The 16949-nt window shown below is 48.1% G+C and overlaps 1 protein-coding gene across 1 annotated transcript; it reads left to right on the top strand.

Moving 5' to 3' along the window:
• The first annotated feature begins 1932 nt into the window (after positions 1 to 1932).
• On the top strand, positions 1933 to 13439 carry DSTN (destrin, actin depolymerizing factor). Its single transcript, XM_063391249.1, has 4 exons — positions 1933 to 2089; positions 10524 to 10831; positions 11073 to 11149; positions 12227 to 13439. The coding sequence occupies exons 1-4, from the start codon at positions 2087 to 2089 to the stop codon at positions 12334 to 12336; spliced, it is 498 nt and encodes a 165-aa protein (XP_063247319.1). The 5' UTR covers positions 1933 to 2086; the 3' UTR covers positions 12337 to 13439.
• The last annotated feature ends 3510 nt before the right edge of the window (positions 13440 to 16949 follow it).

The following is a 16949-nucleotide window of genomic DNA, read 5'->3' as shown; positions in this document are numbered from 1 at the left end:
CTCATTGGCCCTTATAAGTACACAGCATGAAATAGCCCCTGTTCTCATGGCCTTGCATCAGCTTTTCCCCTCCTCCCCAGGATGTGTCACTTCTGTACCCCTCTATAACAGTGAAACCCATCTACAAATAGCAAGGCCAGAAGTAGATGATGTTGGTAGTAACAGACAAATTATCCACATCAATTACGACTAGAAAGCACAGCTGCCCCAGGTTTCTGCTACGCACCACCGCAGATGGAGGTCTGTTGTGGCACTGCCACAGTGCTGACCACCACTGCCTTGATTTGCTCTCCAAGCCACAATCATAGCAGGAAGGCAGGACCAGAAGTTATCCAGAGAAACTTAATCACAGGACTGAAGTTCTCCCTACTACACAGGCACTTTATCTGACTTGTTTTAGAACTAGACTTCAGAAGGGGGAAAAACACGTCCCTGTTCATTTCTTGTCAATACTTCCAAAGTCAAGATTTGGGGTCAAATTTAAGCATTCCTTGATTAAATGTATCAGAAAGGGGTCTACAGAAGAACTATTCACTCAGGCCAATTAAAGTCTGAGTTGTGCTGGTACATCTTTTGCTAGTTCCATTACAAATGTGAGGCAAGAGCTTTTGCAAAAAGGAACTCCTGGCAGGAGTAAGTCACCCAGCATAAGAGCTTAATGAAACAGGATGGCTTTTTCGATGGCACCCATCTTCAACATAGGGTGTTCCAGCAACTTCTCTCTCATGTGAACAGGCCTAACATTTACAAAGAACATCTACTGGGGTAGCCTGCAAAGAGAGGAAAAACCATATAAAAATTAAATCCCTTTAACAAGAACAGCAATATGGATGAAAACTGTAAGCTGTGCAAGCATTTAATAGTGAAGCTTCATTATAGTTTTTAATGAAGTATTGTTTCCTCATACCCCAGCCCTGAAATCGCTGCCATTGAGTCTTGTTTTTGTTTCCTGCTTACAGGGAGGCACAGACTCAACAAAATAAGGTTTTGATGCTGAGGGCTTTTTGCTCATCAACTCAAGCCGGGAACATTGCTGCAGTCAGGATTCAATGATAAAAACCTAATTTTCTATACATTTTGTACCATCACCAGATGCCTTCGTACTGATTACAGGCAGTCCGAGCCTTGCTGGCCAAAAACATTAAGGAATGAGTATTTTCGTCAGGGCGAGCAGGACTGCCATGAACACGGAACAGCAACTTCTCCGAACGCCCTGGCCTCGGCAGCAGCGTTTTGCTGTCGCCCTCTTTGTCCGGAGGACAACTCGCTCGTTGTTTCGGCTGCCGGAATCCGGGACCTGCGGGTGCCGGCGGGAAGCGCTGAACTCCTACCGCAACAGCCCGAGCCAATCAGCACCGCCTGCCTGAGATCGCACCAAAGTAGGTAGTGAAAAATAGTCGGAGGAAGGAAAAAAAAAAAAAAAAAAAACCGCCCCCCCACAAAAAAACCCCCACAAACCACGCCCCCCCCCCCCCCAAAAACCCAACATCTTACACTTCCCCTCGGCCGACCGCCCCTAACCGCTCCTCCCGCAGCCCGCCCCATGGCCACGGCCGCCACCTCGGCCGCTCTCCGAACCCCTTACGCCCGCCCCAATCCCTTCCAGCCGCGCTCCCAGCAGCCCAAATCCTCCTCGTGCCCCCCGCGCTCTCCCTCTTGACTCCCCAAGCCCCTCGGCTCTACCCTCGGTATCTTCCCCGACCCCCACCCCGGCACACCTTGGAGTAGGTAACCCAGCCCACCCGGCCTAGGGCACGCACCATTGGCCAAACGAGACGTCAATCAACCGGAATCTCCATGTGATTGGTTAACTCGGCAGGAGTGTGGCCGTGCATGGCGGCCGAGTTTCCCATCCCACTCGCGCGTGCGCACGGGACCGGGGCGTCGGCACGCGGGGCTCCCGCCATAGCAACCGCTTCCTCCTCCTCCGGGCACGGCGGCCGTGACGTCGGCAGCGCTTCCGCCCGGCTCGCGCCCTCGCAGCTTCTCTTCCTGCCGCCGGAGCCCGCGCCGCGCCCAGACAGCCGAGGGAGTCGCCGCCGCCGCACCGCGTTCCGCTGCTCGCTCGCCGCGCCCCGCCGACGCCATGGTAGGCACCGCGCACCGTCGGCGGGGGCCTTAGGCTTCCCTGTCTCCCGCCTCCGCCTTCATCCCTGGGGGAAGAAGGGGGGAAGGGAGCGGTGGCACCGCCCGCCGCATCCCGGCTGGCACTCTGGCTGGCGGCGCCGCTGTGCCAGGCAGTATCGTGCGCCCTTTTCCTTCTCTTTCTCCCGGTCGCCTTTGAACTTGACGCCACAGATCCGTTCTCCTCCCTTCCCCCCGCTCCCATCCCGCCATGAGGCGACGGAAGGTTACTTCCACCCCGCCTTGAAGTGATGGAACTGTCCCTCCTTTTTCTCCCCCCCGCCGTAAGGTAATGGTACACTCTGCGTCGCACACAGGCGCTGGGAGCGGGCGCGTCCATTCGGCCATGGAGGGGGGGGGGTGGTGAGGAGCGAGGGCGCGGCGGGAAAAGGCCGGGGGGGGAGGGGGGGTGGGCTGTGCGCGGCACCTCCCCGCGCCGCAGGGCGCGGCCGGGAGGGGACGGGGAGGCGGCGCCCCCTCCGCTCCCCACGAGGAGCTCGGTGGGAGGGGGTCGCAGCTTCTCAGGAAGCCACTGGGCGGTGTTGGTGGGAGCTCTCCCTTCCCCCGAGGCCAGAGGCTGCCCTGCTCGGGAGGAAGCGCAGCCGCCCCCTCGGTCCCGGCGGGAGCCATCTTCCCACGGCCGAGGGTTTCGGGCCTGGCCTACGAACCGGCGGCGTCTCCATGGGCAGCCGGGGCCAGCACGGGCCCTCCCCGGGCCCGCCTCCGCCGGGCTCGGCCAGAGCCCGCAGCGCTAGTGGCGGACAAACGAGGGAAGCGGAACCCGCAGAGGGGACTCGCTGGTGTTAAAAAACAGGGTGTCGCAGCGGCCGCTCGAGGAAGCTGAAATTTTGAGGTAGTTGCTGCAAGGACTTAGGGTTTTTTCTGTTTTGCTTCTCTGCACACTGCTGGAAACATTTATCCAAGGCATAACGCTGGAAGTAAAGAAACAAGAAAGTATTAAGCATGCACACTGACTTGCTTGTGTTTCCTGACTTTCAAAAACCAAGAAGGTGTCAGGGCTCACATTGCATAAATGGGGCAGAATAGACCAAACGCATGTTCGATTTCATGGTTTGTTTTGCCCATGCCCGTGCATCCTCGTTTAAGTTGGGAGACGGAGGTTGGCAAATTTGCCTCAATTATTAGCTCATGCAGTTTTAATTGCTGCCTTGTTTTTTTCTCGAGTCATCCACAAGCACTTGTCCAGCAACTCCCACTTGTGTGTTTTGACACACTTGCCTGGGTTATTTACCTGTATTAGAGGCCTTCCCGTGGTTTTTACCAGTAGTTCATTGAACATGTGGTGTATCCGGGAAATGAATTTCTGGTCGTCCAGAGGGCTGGCAGACAGGATGTACTACTAATGTCCCTGCTTTCTCTAACACTCAAGCTGCAGTATTTATGGCTGGTCTGCAGCCTGAAGCAGATCTGATGGGAGTTGCAGATGAAGCTGCTAAAAAGTCTGATGAGACTCGCAGCTCTTGTTTAAAAGAGGCTTGTCTCAACAAGCCAGCTACCACCTCTGCAGTATGCAAACCTAATTAAGTGTGACTACTCAGTGTGTCAGGCTTCATGTTGCTTTGGAACCAGGAATTCCCAAGTCTACTATTCAAAACTACTATTTCTCATAGTGATCTCCTTTTTGCAACACAGTTTAAGTTGGCTTTTTTGAGAGGCTGCAAGTGAACTTGGTTTTGGGCAGAGTGGAGGCCTTCTGGCAAAGTACAATAGTGCTAGAAGGAGGGCATCCTTTGTTATCAAAAGAGCTTGGATTTTCAGCTTTTGTGTCTTGCCACAATGTTCAGTTTCTTTGCTATTGGATTAAATGAGTCCAAGTAGGTCTTTGGTGTGTGTGTGTGCAAATTATCTTTCTTGGTTGTTAGTCAGTGCTATTCCTAGATCTGTGTAATTACAAGGTACATATGCCTCATATAGAAGATAACAGCCTCATGACAATTGGTGCTGTTGGTGTCTAGTATGTTCCTAACTGCCAGAATCACTATCAAGAAGCTCCTGCTGGGTGCAAGGGCTGAACTAAGCAATCCCTTGTGAGAGAGCTTGAATACAACCAGGACATGCTTGTGAAGCTGTTCTCAGCCTTTTCCTCATTGGTTGTTCAGTACTCACAGCAGTCTTCTCGGGAGAGGAGGATCCCTCAGTAACAAGTATCAGGGATGGCCAGAGCTGGCCTTCAAAGACTGGTTTTGAGGGTGACATTTAAGCTTTAGGTTGCTGTAGGTCCCTGGAGGGCCACAAGAAATTTCTTACGGGCATTTAGGCTCATAATAGCTGATTTGTGTGCTGAATGTGTTTTTGAGAAGCTTTGGTTTTCTGCAAGAATCCTGTTACACACCAGCTTCCACTTGCATTACCTTAAAAACTTACATTTCAACATAGGAACGAGTCCTTCTCGAAACTTCTGCCTTGCTACTACTGGCCGCTGCAGTTCCTGTTTTTCAGTAGTGTTGCTGGGATTGCCTTGGAGGGGTATTGCTTGTTCTGCCTACCTTAATAATTGAATCAGAGTGAACTTCATTGTGGCTAAGAGCGGGAGATAAATTCCTTTTCAGCTGAAAGCTGAGGAAATGACCTTCAAGAATTCGAAGGATAGTTTTGGTGGGGTTTTTTTTGGTTGGTTTTTTTTTTTTTAATGATTGCTTTCCTGCTAATCTCTCCTTGTCTTGTCAATAACCTTTCTTATTGGGGAGGGGGAGAAAAATAAAAGCTGAATAGAGTTTTGATTCCTTCCTCCTGGGAAAAGAGATCAAATAATGCAAAATAAAAACTTGAGTCTAGCTGGCAAGATCTATCTACAAGTGATATGCAGATGACTCTGTATTTCTAGCTGGTTTATGGTGTGCAAATTATGCCCTCTTATACAAGTGCAGTAAAAGGCTGTTAGTTCTGTTTCCTGTCAGGCTTCAGATCTGAGTTGAAGCCTTAGCCTTTCAGATGTACAGGCTGTCCCCTGTAAATGGAGCTGTCTCTCTGTCCAGCTGTAGGTAAGCAGGGAATGTGGGCTTTTCCAGGCTCCTGAAGTCACTGGTGTTCCCACACTGTTGCTGGTTTTGGGACTGAAGTTAAAGTAGCTGCTGCTTGCATTTCCTCCTTCCATTGCTCCCTTTTCTGCTCAGTTAAGTGGGGATGTTAATATCAGATCTGTTTTCTTCAGTGCTCAAATAACAGGTTAAAAGCCAAGCAGTATTTAATATCTTTACATTTTCAGTTGGCTTGTCTGTCTTAGGTGACACCTTTCCAGAGGCCTGATTTGGCAAAACTTACAGCCAGGCTGTTACTCTCCCTCTCTGCTAAGTGCTCCCACAACTATTCTGGCTTAGTTTTCCCCTCAAGTTGCTAGTGGTGGCCCAGGACGTTCCATTGTGTGACAGTGTACTGAGACAGAGACAGCTCTGTCGCTGAAGGGTGCTGTCCCAGACCAATCAGGTGGAAATAGGTTTAACTGAAAAAAGTATTTATTGCAGAGATGTACTGTGACACATTAGTGAGTCAGAGGGAAATGCCACATTGCTCCACAGGCAGCTCTGGCAGGGCAGGGAATTTCAGAGGTAGATAGGAGGAAGGGTAAGCCAGGCATGGGGGAAACAGGGTTTGCTGACGAAACTAAGAACAAATACTTGCCAATAATATGACCAGCAAACCTGGGAGCACGGTGTTCTCGAATCTGCCCTTGCAATTAAACAAGGCGTGCTTTAATACATTCTTGGTGTCAGATTGTGAAAAAAAATTGATTATGCTTTTCCAAGAAGCAAAAGTTTCCACTTAAGTAGCTGTTCACCCTGATGTGTACAGTGTGTGTGTGTGATTCCCAGACAAAACAAGTCAAGAACTGCATCTTGGAATTTCTCTGGAGATAAAATGCATGCCCATGCACCACTAAGGAGAGTTCTAGGGCTCTAATTGCTGGAGGGAAAACCAAGAGTCTGAAATTCTCAAGACTTAACCCCAAATTTAGTCCTTCAAACTTGTCTTGAGGCAAACTAAGTCATTAGTTTAAGGTCTTCATAACTGTATTACAGTTGAGGAAAACAAAGACTCTTCTTAGGTAAAATATTTTAAGTATTCAAGAAAAATAGTGGAGCTCATGGCAATTCCTAACAAAAGAGGAGTCAAATTTCATTATGTCAAAGTTGTGTTTTAGTGCAAGCTTGCTACAAATTCAGTTTATCAGGTGTCTGGCATGTCTCTCACTCCTGGAATGGCTTTTCTGTGTGTGGAGATTTTCTTGAGAAAGCTTTGGATTCTTCTTCAGTCTTCCCCAATTTAGATTAAGTTTCAGTTTGGCTACTTTGCAATGGAGGCAAAATGTTGGGAGCTCTTAATGGAGGCAGCTGTGTCCGGTTCCTGCAGTTGTAAGTCTGCTAGACAGAAGGCTCCCTCTTTGGGCTGCCCAGTGGAGGGAGGGCACTGTGGCCTCCCAAGACTTCTGCAGAGCTTTGTGCTTCAGGCGAGAGCGAGGCTTTATGAACAAGAGCTACTGTGTGCCTGCGGTGCCTGCTGACAAGGCAGTGAATGCAGTCCCTGCCTCAGGTGCCTGCAGCAGGCTGTGTGAGATTCAGTGGGGATACAGCCATAAGTGCCATGGGATAATGTGTGAGGGGCTCAGCCCTCAGCATGTGCTGTGTCTGCAGCAGTTGCATGGGGATGCTGGGGGACAACTCAGTTGTGCTGATTCCCCCAGAGAAACTCATTTTGTCTCTTCTTTCCTGAATGTGCTGTCCTGGCATCATTTTCCTTTCTGGGAATTAGGTGGCTTGCCTGTTTGCTGCTGTCTTGTTGCAGTTAAGGGTCAGTCCCCTACAGTGAAATGTCACCAGCTGGCTGATGGTCATGGATCCCACAAGTGCCTGCAGTATGTGGTGCTCACTGAACCAACCCCCATGTGCCAGTCCAGAGCTGGATAACTGCTTCCATCCTGAAAAAGGAACAGGACCAGGCTGGCTGCTGGAGCTCTACAGCATTCAAGCCACAATGCACAAAATAATAACCAATTTGCTGTATTGAATCCTCTGATAAGAGCTATATCTAGCCAAAAACGGAAAATCCAGACTAACAAGTGTTGACTGTCATTACTAGGAGGGTGGAGGCTTCTCACCAGCTCTTCTTCTGGACAAGGCAGCAGAGATGAGGTTAAAATGTCGCTTGAGGACATGTATTTAGAAATCTGGCATTTCTCCTTGTTCCAGTGCTCTTAGCAGTCATGCTATTGCTGTTCTACACAGAATGGTTGCTACTACCTTAAAACAAAAGCTGCCTGGTTATTGAGTTTTTTCCTTTTTTAAGTACATTTGTGAAGCCATTTGTGGCTGGTACAGGCTCAGGGTTGAAGAGGGAGCCCTACAGTTACAACAGTAGATCCTCTTTTCAGAGGGAATTGGTTTGTTGCACTGTCTCGTCTCAGCCCATACTGTAACACAGCTATAGGGTGTTCTCAGATGGAACAAATCTGCATTGTCCCTGGCAACACAGTGGCTGCTAATGTCAGCTTGTGTGATGAATCCAGGGGTTGTACAGCAGCTGTGGAAAGGAGTAGCACCACCTACTAACAGTCTCCTGCTTTGGAAAGCTAAAAAATCCAGTTGTCACTGTTGTCCCTTCAGCCTCTGGTCAGTCTCAGTTATCAGCTGAAGTTTTACAGTGAATTTTGAGTTTCCAGACTAAATACTTTCAACATTTTTGGAATCTGAATTGACTTGCCAGCAGTGCTCAGATTCTTTTTAAAGAAACAGCTTGTTTCGTGACTTGGAGACATGTTTCTGGCTGTGTAGTAGCACAAGCAAATGCACAGCTGCGTAGTTTACATCAACCTCCAGCTCTATTGCTGCTGCTTCTGGCTCTAAGCTGAACATTAACCTCTGCTTTCAAAGTTAACATGACTTGGTGCAAGGGAATTATTTGTTGTAGTGTTCAAGAAAAGCTCAAGAATTTACAGAGGTAGAGGTAGGTGACATGTACTGCTTTTCCATGATAAATAACCTAATTTCCATACCAGTTCAGACTTTCTGTGCATTTTTTAAGAATCTTGAGGGGGGGTTGTGACTAAAACCCAAGTCTTGACAGCTACTGAGGTACCATTAGTTGGAAAATAAACCCTGGGGAAGAAAAGGGTTCTCTTGAATTCACTGTGGATTTGTCCTTAGTGAATGATAAAATAGCTGCACTGTTTGCTTTGTTAGGTTAACTTTGTATTACTTAGAATCTTCCCAAAGAGGCTCTTGCCCACACCAAACACAGGGACATGAGGAGAAAGACCTTTATTCTTCATTAGCTCTAAGTCACACTAACAAAGTGCAGTGTCTCTGTATGGAGGAGGTGACACAGGAGTGAATCACTTTGAGTCCGTGTTTGCACTGCTGCTTGACTTTATCCAGAAATAAGCTTTTTCCATGTACTTTCCTCACCGTATTGGTGATATGCAGAAGGATGGAAGCCTGCCACACAGCTGAGGCACAGTGACTTAATTGCTGTTCTCCTGTCCCAAAGTAAGTGCAAGCAGTTCTGCACAGATTACCACTTACAGACTGACCATGCATTGTGCATCTTGAGGAAGGTCCCCTTATATTTAGGTAAATCCTGAAAAATCATTTTTCTCCACCCTAAGGAAAAGCTGTCTCAGGTTGCTGATGTATGATATTGCCCTGGTTTTCTGCAACCCAGCACATGGGAGCTCCAGATACCAAACTCCATGGTAATAGATTCTGCCAGTTGTGCCACCTCTCTTCACTGCGTTAGCAGTGCTATGCCAGCCACCCAGAGTTACAGAAGGAGGAATGTTGATAGAAAGAGGAGAGTCTGGGCTCATCTGAGGTCCTCCATGGTAGGCTTTAAAAAATCCCCACACATTAAGTAGGTGTCCAGTCCATAACTATCTCTCAAGGACAACCTGAGTACTGAGCAGTTCCCCTGCACTTCTGTCCATCTGGTTTTGCAGCTGAACTCTGCTGATTCTTCAAAATGAAAAAGAAATCCCTTGAGCTCACATTTTGGGGCTGAAGATAAGTTTAAAAAAATGAAGAACAGCCTTTAGCCTTTTTCAGTTTTGTACCTCATCCGCTGCTATAGCCAACTGTTGGTACTGCTGACTGTGCTCATAGCAGTGACGTGTCGTGGTTTACACAGAGGGAGGAAGGCAGTTTTCCCTCTGATAGATGGATATGAGTAATGTCATTTGAATTTGGGAGACAAAAAAACAGTGAGGGAGGAAGCAGGATTCTAAAGCAATCTCACTCTTTATACTGTGTGTTGCATTTTGAACAGATAGAATTGTTCAGTCCTGGACAGGCTTCAATTTGGTCTTTGCTGCTTTGGCCATGATGTCCTTCCAGCAGTGCGTACTGGCTTCCCACATTTGCAGTATTCAGTCTTGCACAGCTGCTTTTAAGCTCTCCAGCTTCATGCAGTGTGTGAACAAAACTCGTGTAAATGCTTCTACTTTTTTTTCCTGTCTCATGCCCAGAAAAGCATCAGACTGAAAATGCAGTTCAGCCTTTTGTCATTCTTGCTAGGTCTTGTCCTCTTTATTCTGTGCAGCTGCCTTTAACATCAGATTCATAATGCTGCATGTGCACCTCTTGTTCCAGCTTACACAGGGGAATATGATACCACTCACTACTCACTCAGCTACTATGTCCCAGCTGACTCCAGCCTGGGTGGGAAATGCTGAGAAAGGTTGAGCTTGCTTTGAAAACTGCTGGAGTAGATGCTGAGAAGTAGAGACTTCAACTGTTAAGACTTGCATGTTCTCTGTTTGAAATACTAAATTCAGAGCAACTTCCCAAAGTTGGTTTGTTCAGCTAAAAACTACCACTGCAATCCCAGTACTTCACAACATTTCCCTTGATCTCTAAACTGAGTCCATGTCACAGATATGGAATTTGGCCAGTTTTACCTCTGTTCCTAAAGTTGCTAGCAAGCATGCTGGAAATGGCTGGGAAACTTTGAACAGAAGATCCTTGTGGGCTTGTCCAGCTGGCGTGAAACGGGGAAGAAAATTAAGCTGCTGTAATGCCAAAGGATCTGCCACAACTGAATCTCAGAGAACAAGGGGTTGGCATGCCTGTAAAACTCGCCCAAAACAGTGTTCTGGTGTAAGTGGGATTGTGCCTTCTTTGGGATGGTTTTTGTTTTGGCAGCCAGCTGCGGGGCAGCAGCGAGACTTCAGATTCTTTACTTGGCTTTGGAAAAGAGGGTCTGCAGCCTTTTCTGACAAGTGACTATTGCAAGACTAGTGCAAGTCACTAGAAATAGTGACTGTTTCTCATGCCACAAGTGACTATTGCAAGAATCTATTGTCTTTTAGAGGTGGATTTAAGGTAGTGCCACTATATAGCTGGGAAAATTAGGGGTGGAAGGCCTGAAGGTGCTTGCTGTGGTCTTTGCAGGCCTCCGGAGTACAAGTGGCTGATGAAGTGTGCCGTATCTTCTACGACATGAAAGTGCGGAAGTGCTCCACACCAGAGGAAATCAAGAAGAGGAAGAAGGCTGTCATCTTCTGCCTCAGTCCAGACAAAAAGTGCATTATTGTGGAGGAAGGCAAAGAGATTCTGGTGGGAGATGTCGGAGTGACAGTCACTGACCCTTTCAAGCACTTTGTGCAGATGCTTCCCGAGAAGGATTGCCGCTATGCCTTGTATGATGCAAGCTTTGAGACCAAGGAATCCAAAAAAGAAGAGCTGATGTTTTTCTTGTGGTAAGCCACCTTCCCAAATCTCTCGTTCCTAACATACAGTCCAGGCTCTGTGGGTGAGGTCTCTGAGCATTTGTATTGCCCAGGCTAAGAAAATGACAGGCTTAAAGTGAGCTGGGCAGCCTGATGCCTGTATTCTGGAGCCATGAGATGTTCCACATGTCCGTGGTGGCTAGGACAGTGCTTCTGTCTAGGCTGGATAATCAGGGTCACTAACTTCGCTCTCTGTGGTGTCTCCCACTAGGGCACCAGAACAAGCACCTCTCAAAAGTAAGATGATCTACGCAAGCTCCAAGGATGCAATCAAAAAGAAGTTTCAAGGTATGTAATACAACTAATGCTCCTAACTCTGCTGTGTCCCTGGAGAACACAGCAAGGCTTAATTAGTTTAGGTTTCGGGGTTTTGTTGTTGTTGTTTTGACATACTAGTGAGAAGTGAAGTGTCATGTGACAGAGCTAAAATGAGCTCTGGCTCAAATTTGCATTATCTGACAAAATTTCAGAGGCACTAGGACAGTGCTCAGGACAAGAGCAGGTTTTGCAATGCATGATGGACCATATGGTGCAGCACATCTGCACCATGCAGGCTAGAAACCATTAGATTCATGATATAATGCTGGATTTTATGCAGAGCTGCCTCAGTGGCAGATCACTTTCATCCCTGTGTCTGTTAAAAGACTATGCTGTAGTAAGTCAGTCTGGCTGATAGCCAGGTAGCACTCTTCAGCTCCTCAGTGTGCACTGGGCCAAAAGCTTGCACTGTGCAAGATTTACAGGATCGTTGTGCAGCTGTGCCAGCCTTCACAGGATGGCTTGCCCAGGGTCTGGAACTGCCATGGGAGAATGTTGTGTGCTGTACATGTGGAAGCTGAGGAAAAGAAATCCCGAGGAAATTCTGCTTTTCACCATATAAGGCCAACCCATGGGTTGGGCTCTCCAGCCTTAAAAAGAAAAAGAAAGCAGTGTTGATTGCATAGCCCAGCTCTCAGTCTCTGCCTCTCAGATTTGCAGCGTGATGCTTTCAGCCACGTCTGCAGAGCCAGCGGGAGCTGAGTGAGCCTCTCCACGTGCTTGCCTGGAGCTCCCTCCCATGCTGTATCCAGGGCAGCACAAGAAATGAGGGGCTTGCTCTAAGAGCCTGCCATGAAAGGCCAACCCTCTGAGCACTGAGCTAGTGACAGATTTCTCCCTACATGTCCCTTCAGTGACATTTGGTATGCAGCCAGATGTCTCCTGGGACGTGTCAGGGAGAAACTGTCAAATTACCAAAGCTAAGGCAGTACTTGTCTCTTGAGTGACTGGATTTCTTCTTCTAATATTACTACCAGGTATGTTTCTTTGATTGCTTACCAGCATGTTGAAATACTGCATTATTGAGTGTTTTGCCTCTTTTTTTAGGCATAAAGCATGAATGCCAAGCAAATGGGCCAGAGGACCTGAACCGAGCTTGCATTGCTGAGAAGCTAGGAGGCTCCCTAGTCGTAGCTTTTGAAGGAAGTCCTGTGTAGATGTCATACAGTGCCACAACTCACAAGCATTCCATGTTTTAATAGATCAGTTATATAAACATTCTAGGCAAGGGTTTCACTAACAGTAGGGACGCTGTCTTGTAGAATAAAGTAGATTTTGGAGATGTAGCTCATATGTACAAATGACCCTAAATAAATCAAATCAAGGATTTATCTTGGTGTATTAGTATTTGCATTGGTTGTCCAGCCCAGTACTGTCCCCAGTGAAATAACACTAGAAGTCTCCCAAAATTTGAGCAGTTTATCATGAAAGGTGGAGAGGTGAGAACGATCTGGTTCCTGTTCTTGCTTTTCTAAATAGTAACAAGTAAAATTCAAAAACTTGCCCCTTAAGACAAAAGTAACCACTTAAGACAAAACTTAAAACCTGTAGTTTAACTTCAGCTAAAGCAACCTGTTAGCACCAAAACTGGGTTAAATTCTTAATGCTTGCAGTTGCAGAGCTGTACTAAAAAAAGCCTAATTATGAAGCTAGACATAAAACAGACACACTTTTCTGGAGAAATAGTCCTAATCCACTCTCTTGTAAACTCACGGTGCAGTAATAATGTTTAAAGGTTCACTTGTTCTGTAGGTTAAATTTTCTTGTTATGAAGTGTCTTGAGGTCTCTTTCCTCCTGAGTGATTCTATAGAAATTGCTTTTTCTGTTGACATAGTTTAATTTAGAATTACCTTTCTCTAATATACACTTAGTAGTTGATCAGATGCTTCTGAGGCTTTTATAAATGCAGATTCTTATATCAGAGCTCTCCAGTTATGGGTAGTAAAATTAAAAGGAACCACAACTTAAAAATGGTATTTTCAGCCCCAGTCTTTGGTCACTTGGTCCATTTGTCCATAACTACTATTGATTTAACTTAGTAGAACCAATCAGCCTGACTAATGTGGCTTGATCTGGGCTTTTTGTCTGTTAGCTTCTTTAATTCTGTAGAAATGCATGGAAATATCACCTGCTAGAAAGTTTGACCTGAAATGCCTTTTGTATGGGGGGGTAGACATTCCTGTGCCAGCTACAGAGATCTTAAAAGCTTCCATGTTTCATCAGTGGTTGATTAAAGCTGTTTCCTTTGTGTAATGTGTACATGGGAGTTGCATAGAGTTTTCTTGTATGTCTGTAGAGAAAAACAAAACAAACAAACAAACAAAAAAAAAACCCACAAAAACACCCCCCACACACACACAAAAAAACCAAAACAAACAAACAAAAAAACAACCTTAGCCTCCAGTGCATTACTGTGGTATGTTCTGTGCGTGCCAAATTTGAACAGCCTAAATAAATGGGCTTTCCCTCCCCTGGATCAGTGACTGATTGCTCTCCAGCCTCGGGATCAGCCCTGCTGCAGTGGGGCAGGCACTGCTGGATCTGGGTAAGCACTTGGGGAGCTGCTGTGCCTTCTGCAGCAACTGCCCTGCCCTGCTCCTGAGAGCAGGGGTGGAGATGAACAGGCTAGAAGGAAGAGCTGGTGAAGCTGGAGGGATCTGGGGGGAAAGCAGGTTTGCCTCTGCAGCGTGCTCCCCTCTTTGGCTCTGCATCCCCTTGATTGCTGCAGGCTCGAGCTCCCAGACAGCACCTCTCTCTGCCTTTGGGCTTTGGGCCCAAATTCCCATTGTTTGGGGGCTGTCCTGGGAGCCATCTCCCTGTCTGCAGTCTGAGCAGCAGGAGTCCAGCCATGTGTTGGTCGTTCTGCATTTCCTTCTCTATGAGGACTGAGGGAGCTTTCTCTGGCCAGGCCCATGGAGCCCAGGCAGTCACAAGAATGGCCCTTCCTCCCTGAGCTGTTCCCAGCTGTGCAGAGACAGAAAGCTGCAGTGTCCCCTCAGCCCCTGGCAGAGCAGTGCCAGCACTGTGCTGCTGTGTCTGGGAATAATGGGCCATTACCTAACTCAGCATGTGCCCTCTCTGGCCAGGCTGCGTAGTTAAAACCCTTCATTAAAGACAGGCATTGACTGCTCTGACTTGGCACCCACACGGGTCACAGGGCTGGGAGCACAAGGTTTTCTGATGCACAGGGATCCATTGGAGTGCAGCTTCCTCATTGCAAGCAAAGCAAACTCTCCTGGATTCTGCTGGGTCTGCTAGCCTGTCTTTCGGCCAGGGCCTTGCCCGAGTGTGTAATGAACATAAAATCTGTCATAAAGAGCTCCTCCTCACCCAGGTTTCTGCAGTACTGATCACCGTCCAAAGTCCGGGTGGAGATAAGGAAATCAGTGTGACACACTGGGAGTGGTGCTGCCTGACAAACAGGCAACTCCTAGCCAAGATCCAGCTGATAGCTGGTGCCTCCAGGCTGCAGGCATCTTTATCTAGCCCAGGTGATGGTGTGGTCACTTCTGCCTGAGATTTCCTTCCTTGGTCAGAAAATGGTGCAGGAGACACTGCAAAACAGGAAGGATGTCAGACCTGTAAGGTGGTAGGAGAGCATTTCCCACAATGTGAAAGCCCTCGGATCAGGGACTTGGGTTCAAAGTACTTTAGTCCCAGAACTGAGTGATAAGAGGTGACGCTTTGGGCCTTGACTGGGTGTAGTGCCATAGCTTCAGCCGACTGGAGAGTGGCTGCTTTTAGGACCCTCACAAGAAGTCCCAAAGTGTATTGATCTTTGGGCTCCAGAGCTAACAGTAACTCTTAATCCTCAGAGCTACAGTGGTGTAGGCTTGTCCACATCGTGGGGTTTGCTGGCTGAACTTCCCCTCTCAGGGATGTTTGTCCTGCTTTTCAAGGGGATGAAACTTGTGACTATTTTTAAGTTTTCTCCCAAATCACCCAGACCTTCTGAAAAGGCAAGACAAGCAGGGAGAGACAATGTGATGAATGCTTCCTATAACTTGCCTGGTTGCTGGTGGGAGAAATTGCTTCCTAGCAGGGATACATGAAGAAAAAGGTGAAGGAGGCAGTTCAGTCACACAAGCTCAGCAGGACTTGCCCAGGTAGTACAAACATTTTGAAGTGCCACGTGTAGGCAATGGTTTCCCAAAAACCATTTTTGTCCATTGGGCCTGTGAGAAGATGAGCACAGGAAATGGAGACTGATAATTCAGGTCTAAGTGTAAACAGCAGGCAGTGTAAATGTAATTTACAGCAAAGGTTAAACTGAGTGTCTTCAACTATGCCTCGATAAGCCCAGGAACCTAGGCTGAAAGGTAATTCCAGGCCCAGGCATGGCTGAATCAGCAGAAGGATCCAGTGTTCTTATTCGAGGTCACTCCAGCTGAGCAACTTCTTTATCAGTAGAGGTACCTGCCTGCAGTGCTAAGCCTGCTGTGAGTCATGGGCTGAGAAGCACTAAGGCTGAATGGCCCTCCTGGAGGAAAGGAGATGACTCTGGGTGGGCATATGGCAAAATCCCACCAGCTGTGGGGAGAGCAGGGACTGGCCAGGCCTCAGCTCGATGTGCACTTGGGCGAGGTATGGCTTTCTCCTGGCCCCTCAGGATGTCCTTCCCTTTCTGTCAAGCTGCCAAGGGAATAAGGGAATTAAAAATGGCAACAGTACCATTCCAGGTGTAAAAAAATCAGCAAAATGTCTTTCTCCAAAAAGAGTTATTTTATTTCAGCTTTGCTTCACAAGAACAGTCCTCTTTCTTAAGAAACAGCGAGCTCTGTGTTGTGTGCCAGAAGGGCATCATGTGCCCCAGGGCTAGGGAGCCTGGACCTGGTCTGGGGTAGCCTTTGGATCCCTACTGGAGCCAACCTGCTCTGTGGTGCATTTGGAACACCAACTGCCCTTTCTGCACTAGCTGTTTTGGGGTCTGTTACTGCTTCTGTGGGTGGGCCGGGGTTATATGCTGTCTGTCTGCGGGAGGTCACAATAAGAATTGTTGCAAAAGCAAAACCTGCCAAACCAAAGGAACTGCATTGCTTCCTGGCACCTGCGGCTGGTGGGCCCTTCCTCCCCGTGGCTCCTGGGGTTGACAGCCACCCTGCCATGCTCGAAGCTTCCTCCCGCCTCTGGGTTGGGTGGGGGTTTTGTGCAGTCCTGATACAAGGCATTCCTTCACTTTTTGGGGAGCTTCAACAGGTCAGGCATGCTGGGCTGAGGCAAGTGACAGTGCTGACACGCTGAGGTCACCAGTGGCCCTTGATTCATGCGTTCTTCTACCTGTGCCACAAAGTCCAGGAAGATAAACAACAGGCTAATCCTGGATGTGGGGCAAAGGTCTGCTTCGAGTTTGTCCCTCTAGGATGGGGAGAGCAGCCCCATCTGCCACCTGTGCTGGGACAGGGAGCTGGGGAGACACACACAAGGGTAGGGGCAGGGGGGGATCTCAGCTTCCAGTTTCCTTGGTCCTTTTTCTTACCTGTCCCCAGCTGAGTCACGCACAGTCCTCCCCCACTCTTCGTCATAGCCCCAAAAGCCACAGTGCTGAGGGAGGGACAGGATGTCCCAGTCCTGTGGAGTCTCTGGTGTGCAGTACAGGGGTTGGTCACACTCTGGCCTTCCCCAGGAAAAAAATGGAAGCAGGTCTGCCCCTCATCCTCCTTCCTGGCCTTGGCTCTTTGCACACAGTGGAGGGACCGAGGGGCCTTTTCCTCCCTTCTCTCAAACTCTGCTGATGTCAGCACTGGGCTCAGCAGCTTTATTGTGCGGAGA

The sequence above is a fragment of the Prinia subflava genome, chromosome 2 (assembly GCF_021018805.1).
Source record: "Prinia subflava isolate CZ2003 ecotype Zambia chromosome 2, Cam_Psub_1.2, whole genome shotgun sequence".
Taxonomy (NCBI): domain Eukaryota; kingdom Metazoa; phylum Chordata; class Aves; order Passeriformes; family Cisticolidae; genus Prinia; species Prinia subflava.
This window is presented reverse-complemented; position numbering and strand designations above follow the sequence as displayed.

Excerpts from the sequence above, each read along its gene's own strand:
- DSTN (XM_063391249.1), top strand. Across the intron at positions 10,832-11,072 it reads GAGCTGATGTTTTTCTTGTG|GGCACCAGAACAAGCACCTC; the intron begins GTAAGCCACCTT and ends GTCTCCCACTAG. Across the intron at positions 11,150-12,226 it reads AATCAAAAAGAAGTTTCAAG|GCATAAAGCATGAATGCCAA; the intron begins GTATGTAATACA and ends CTCTTTTTTTAG.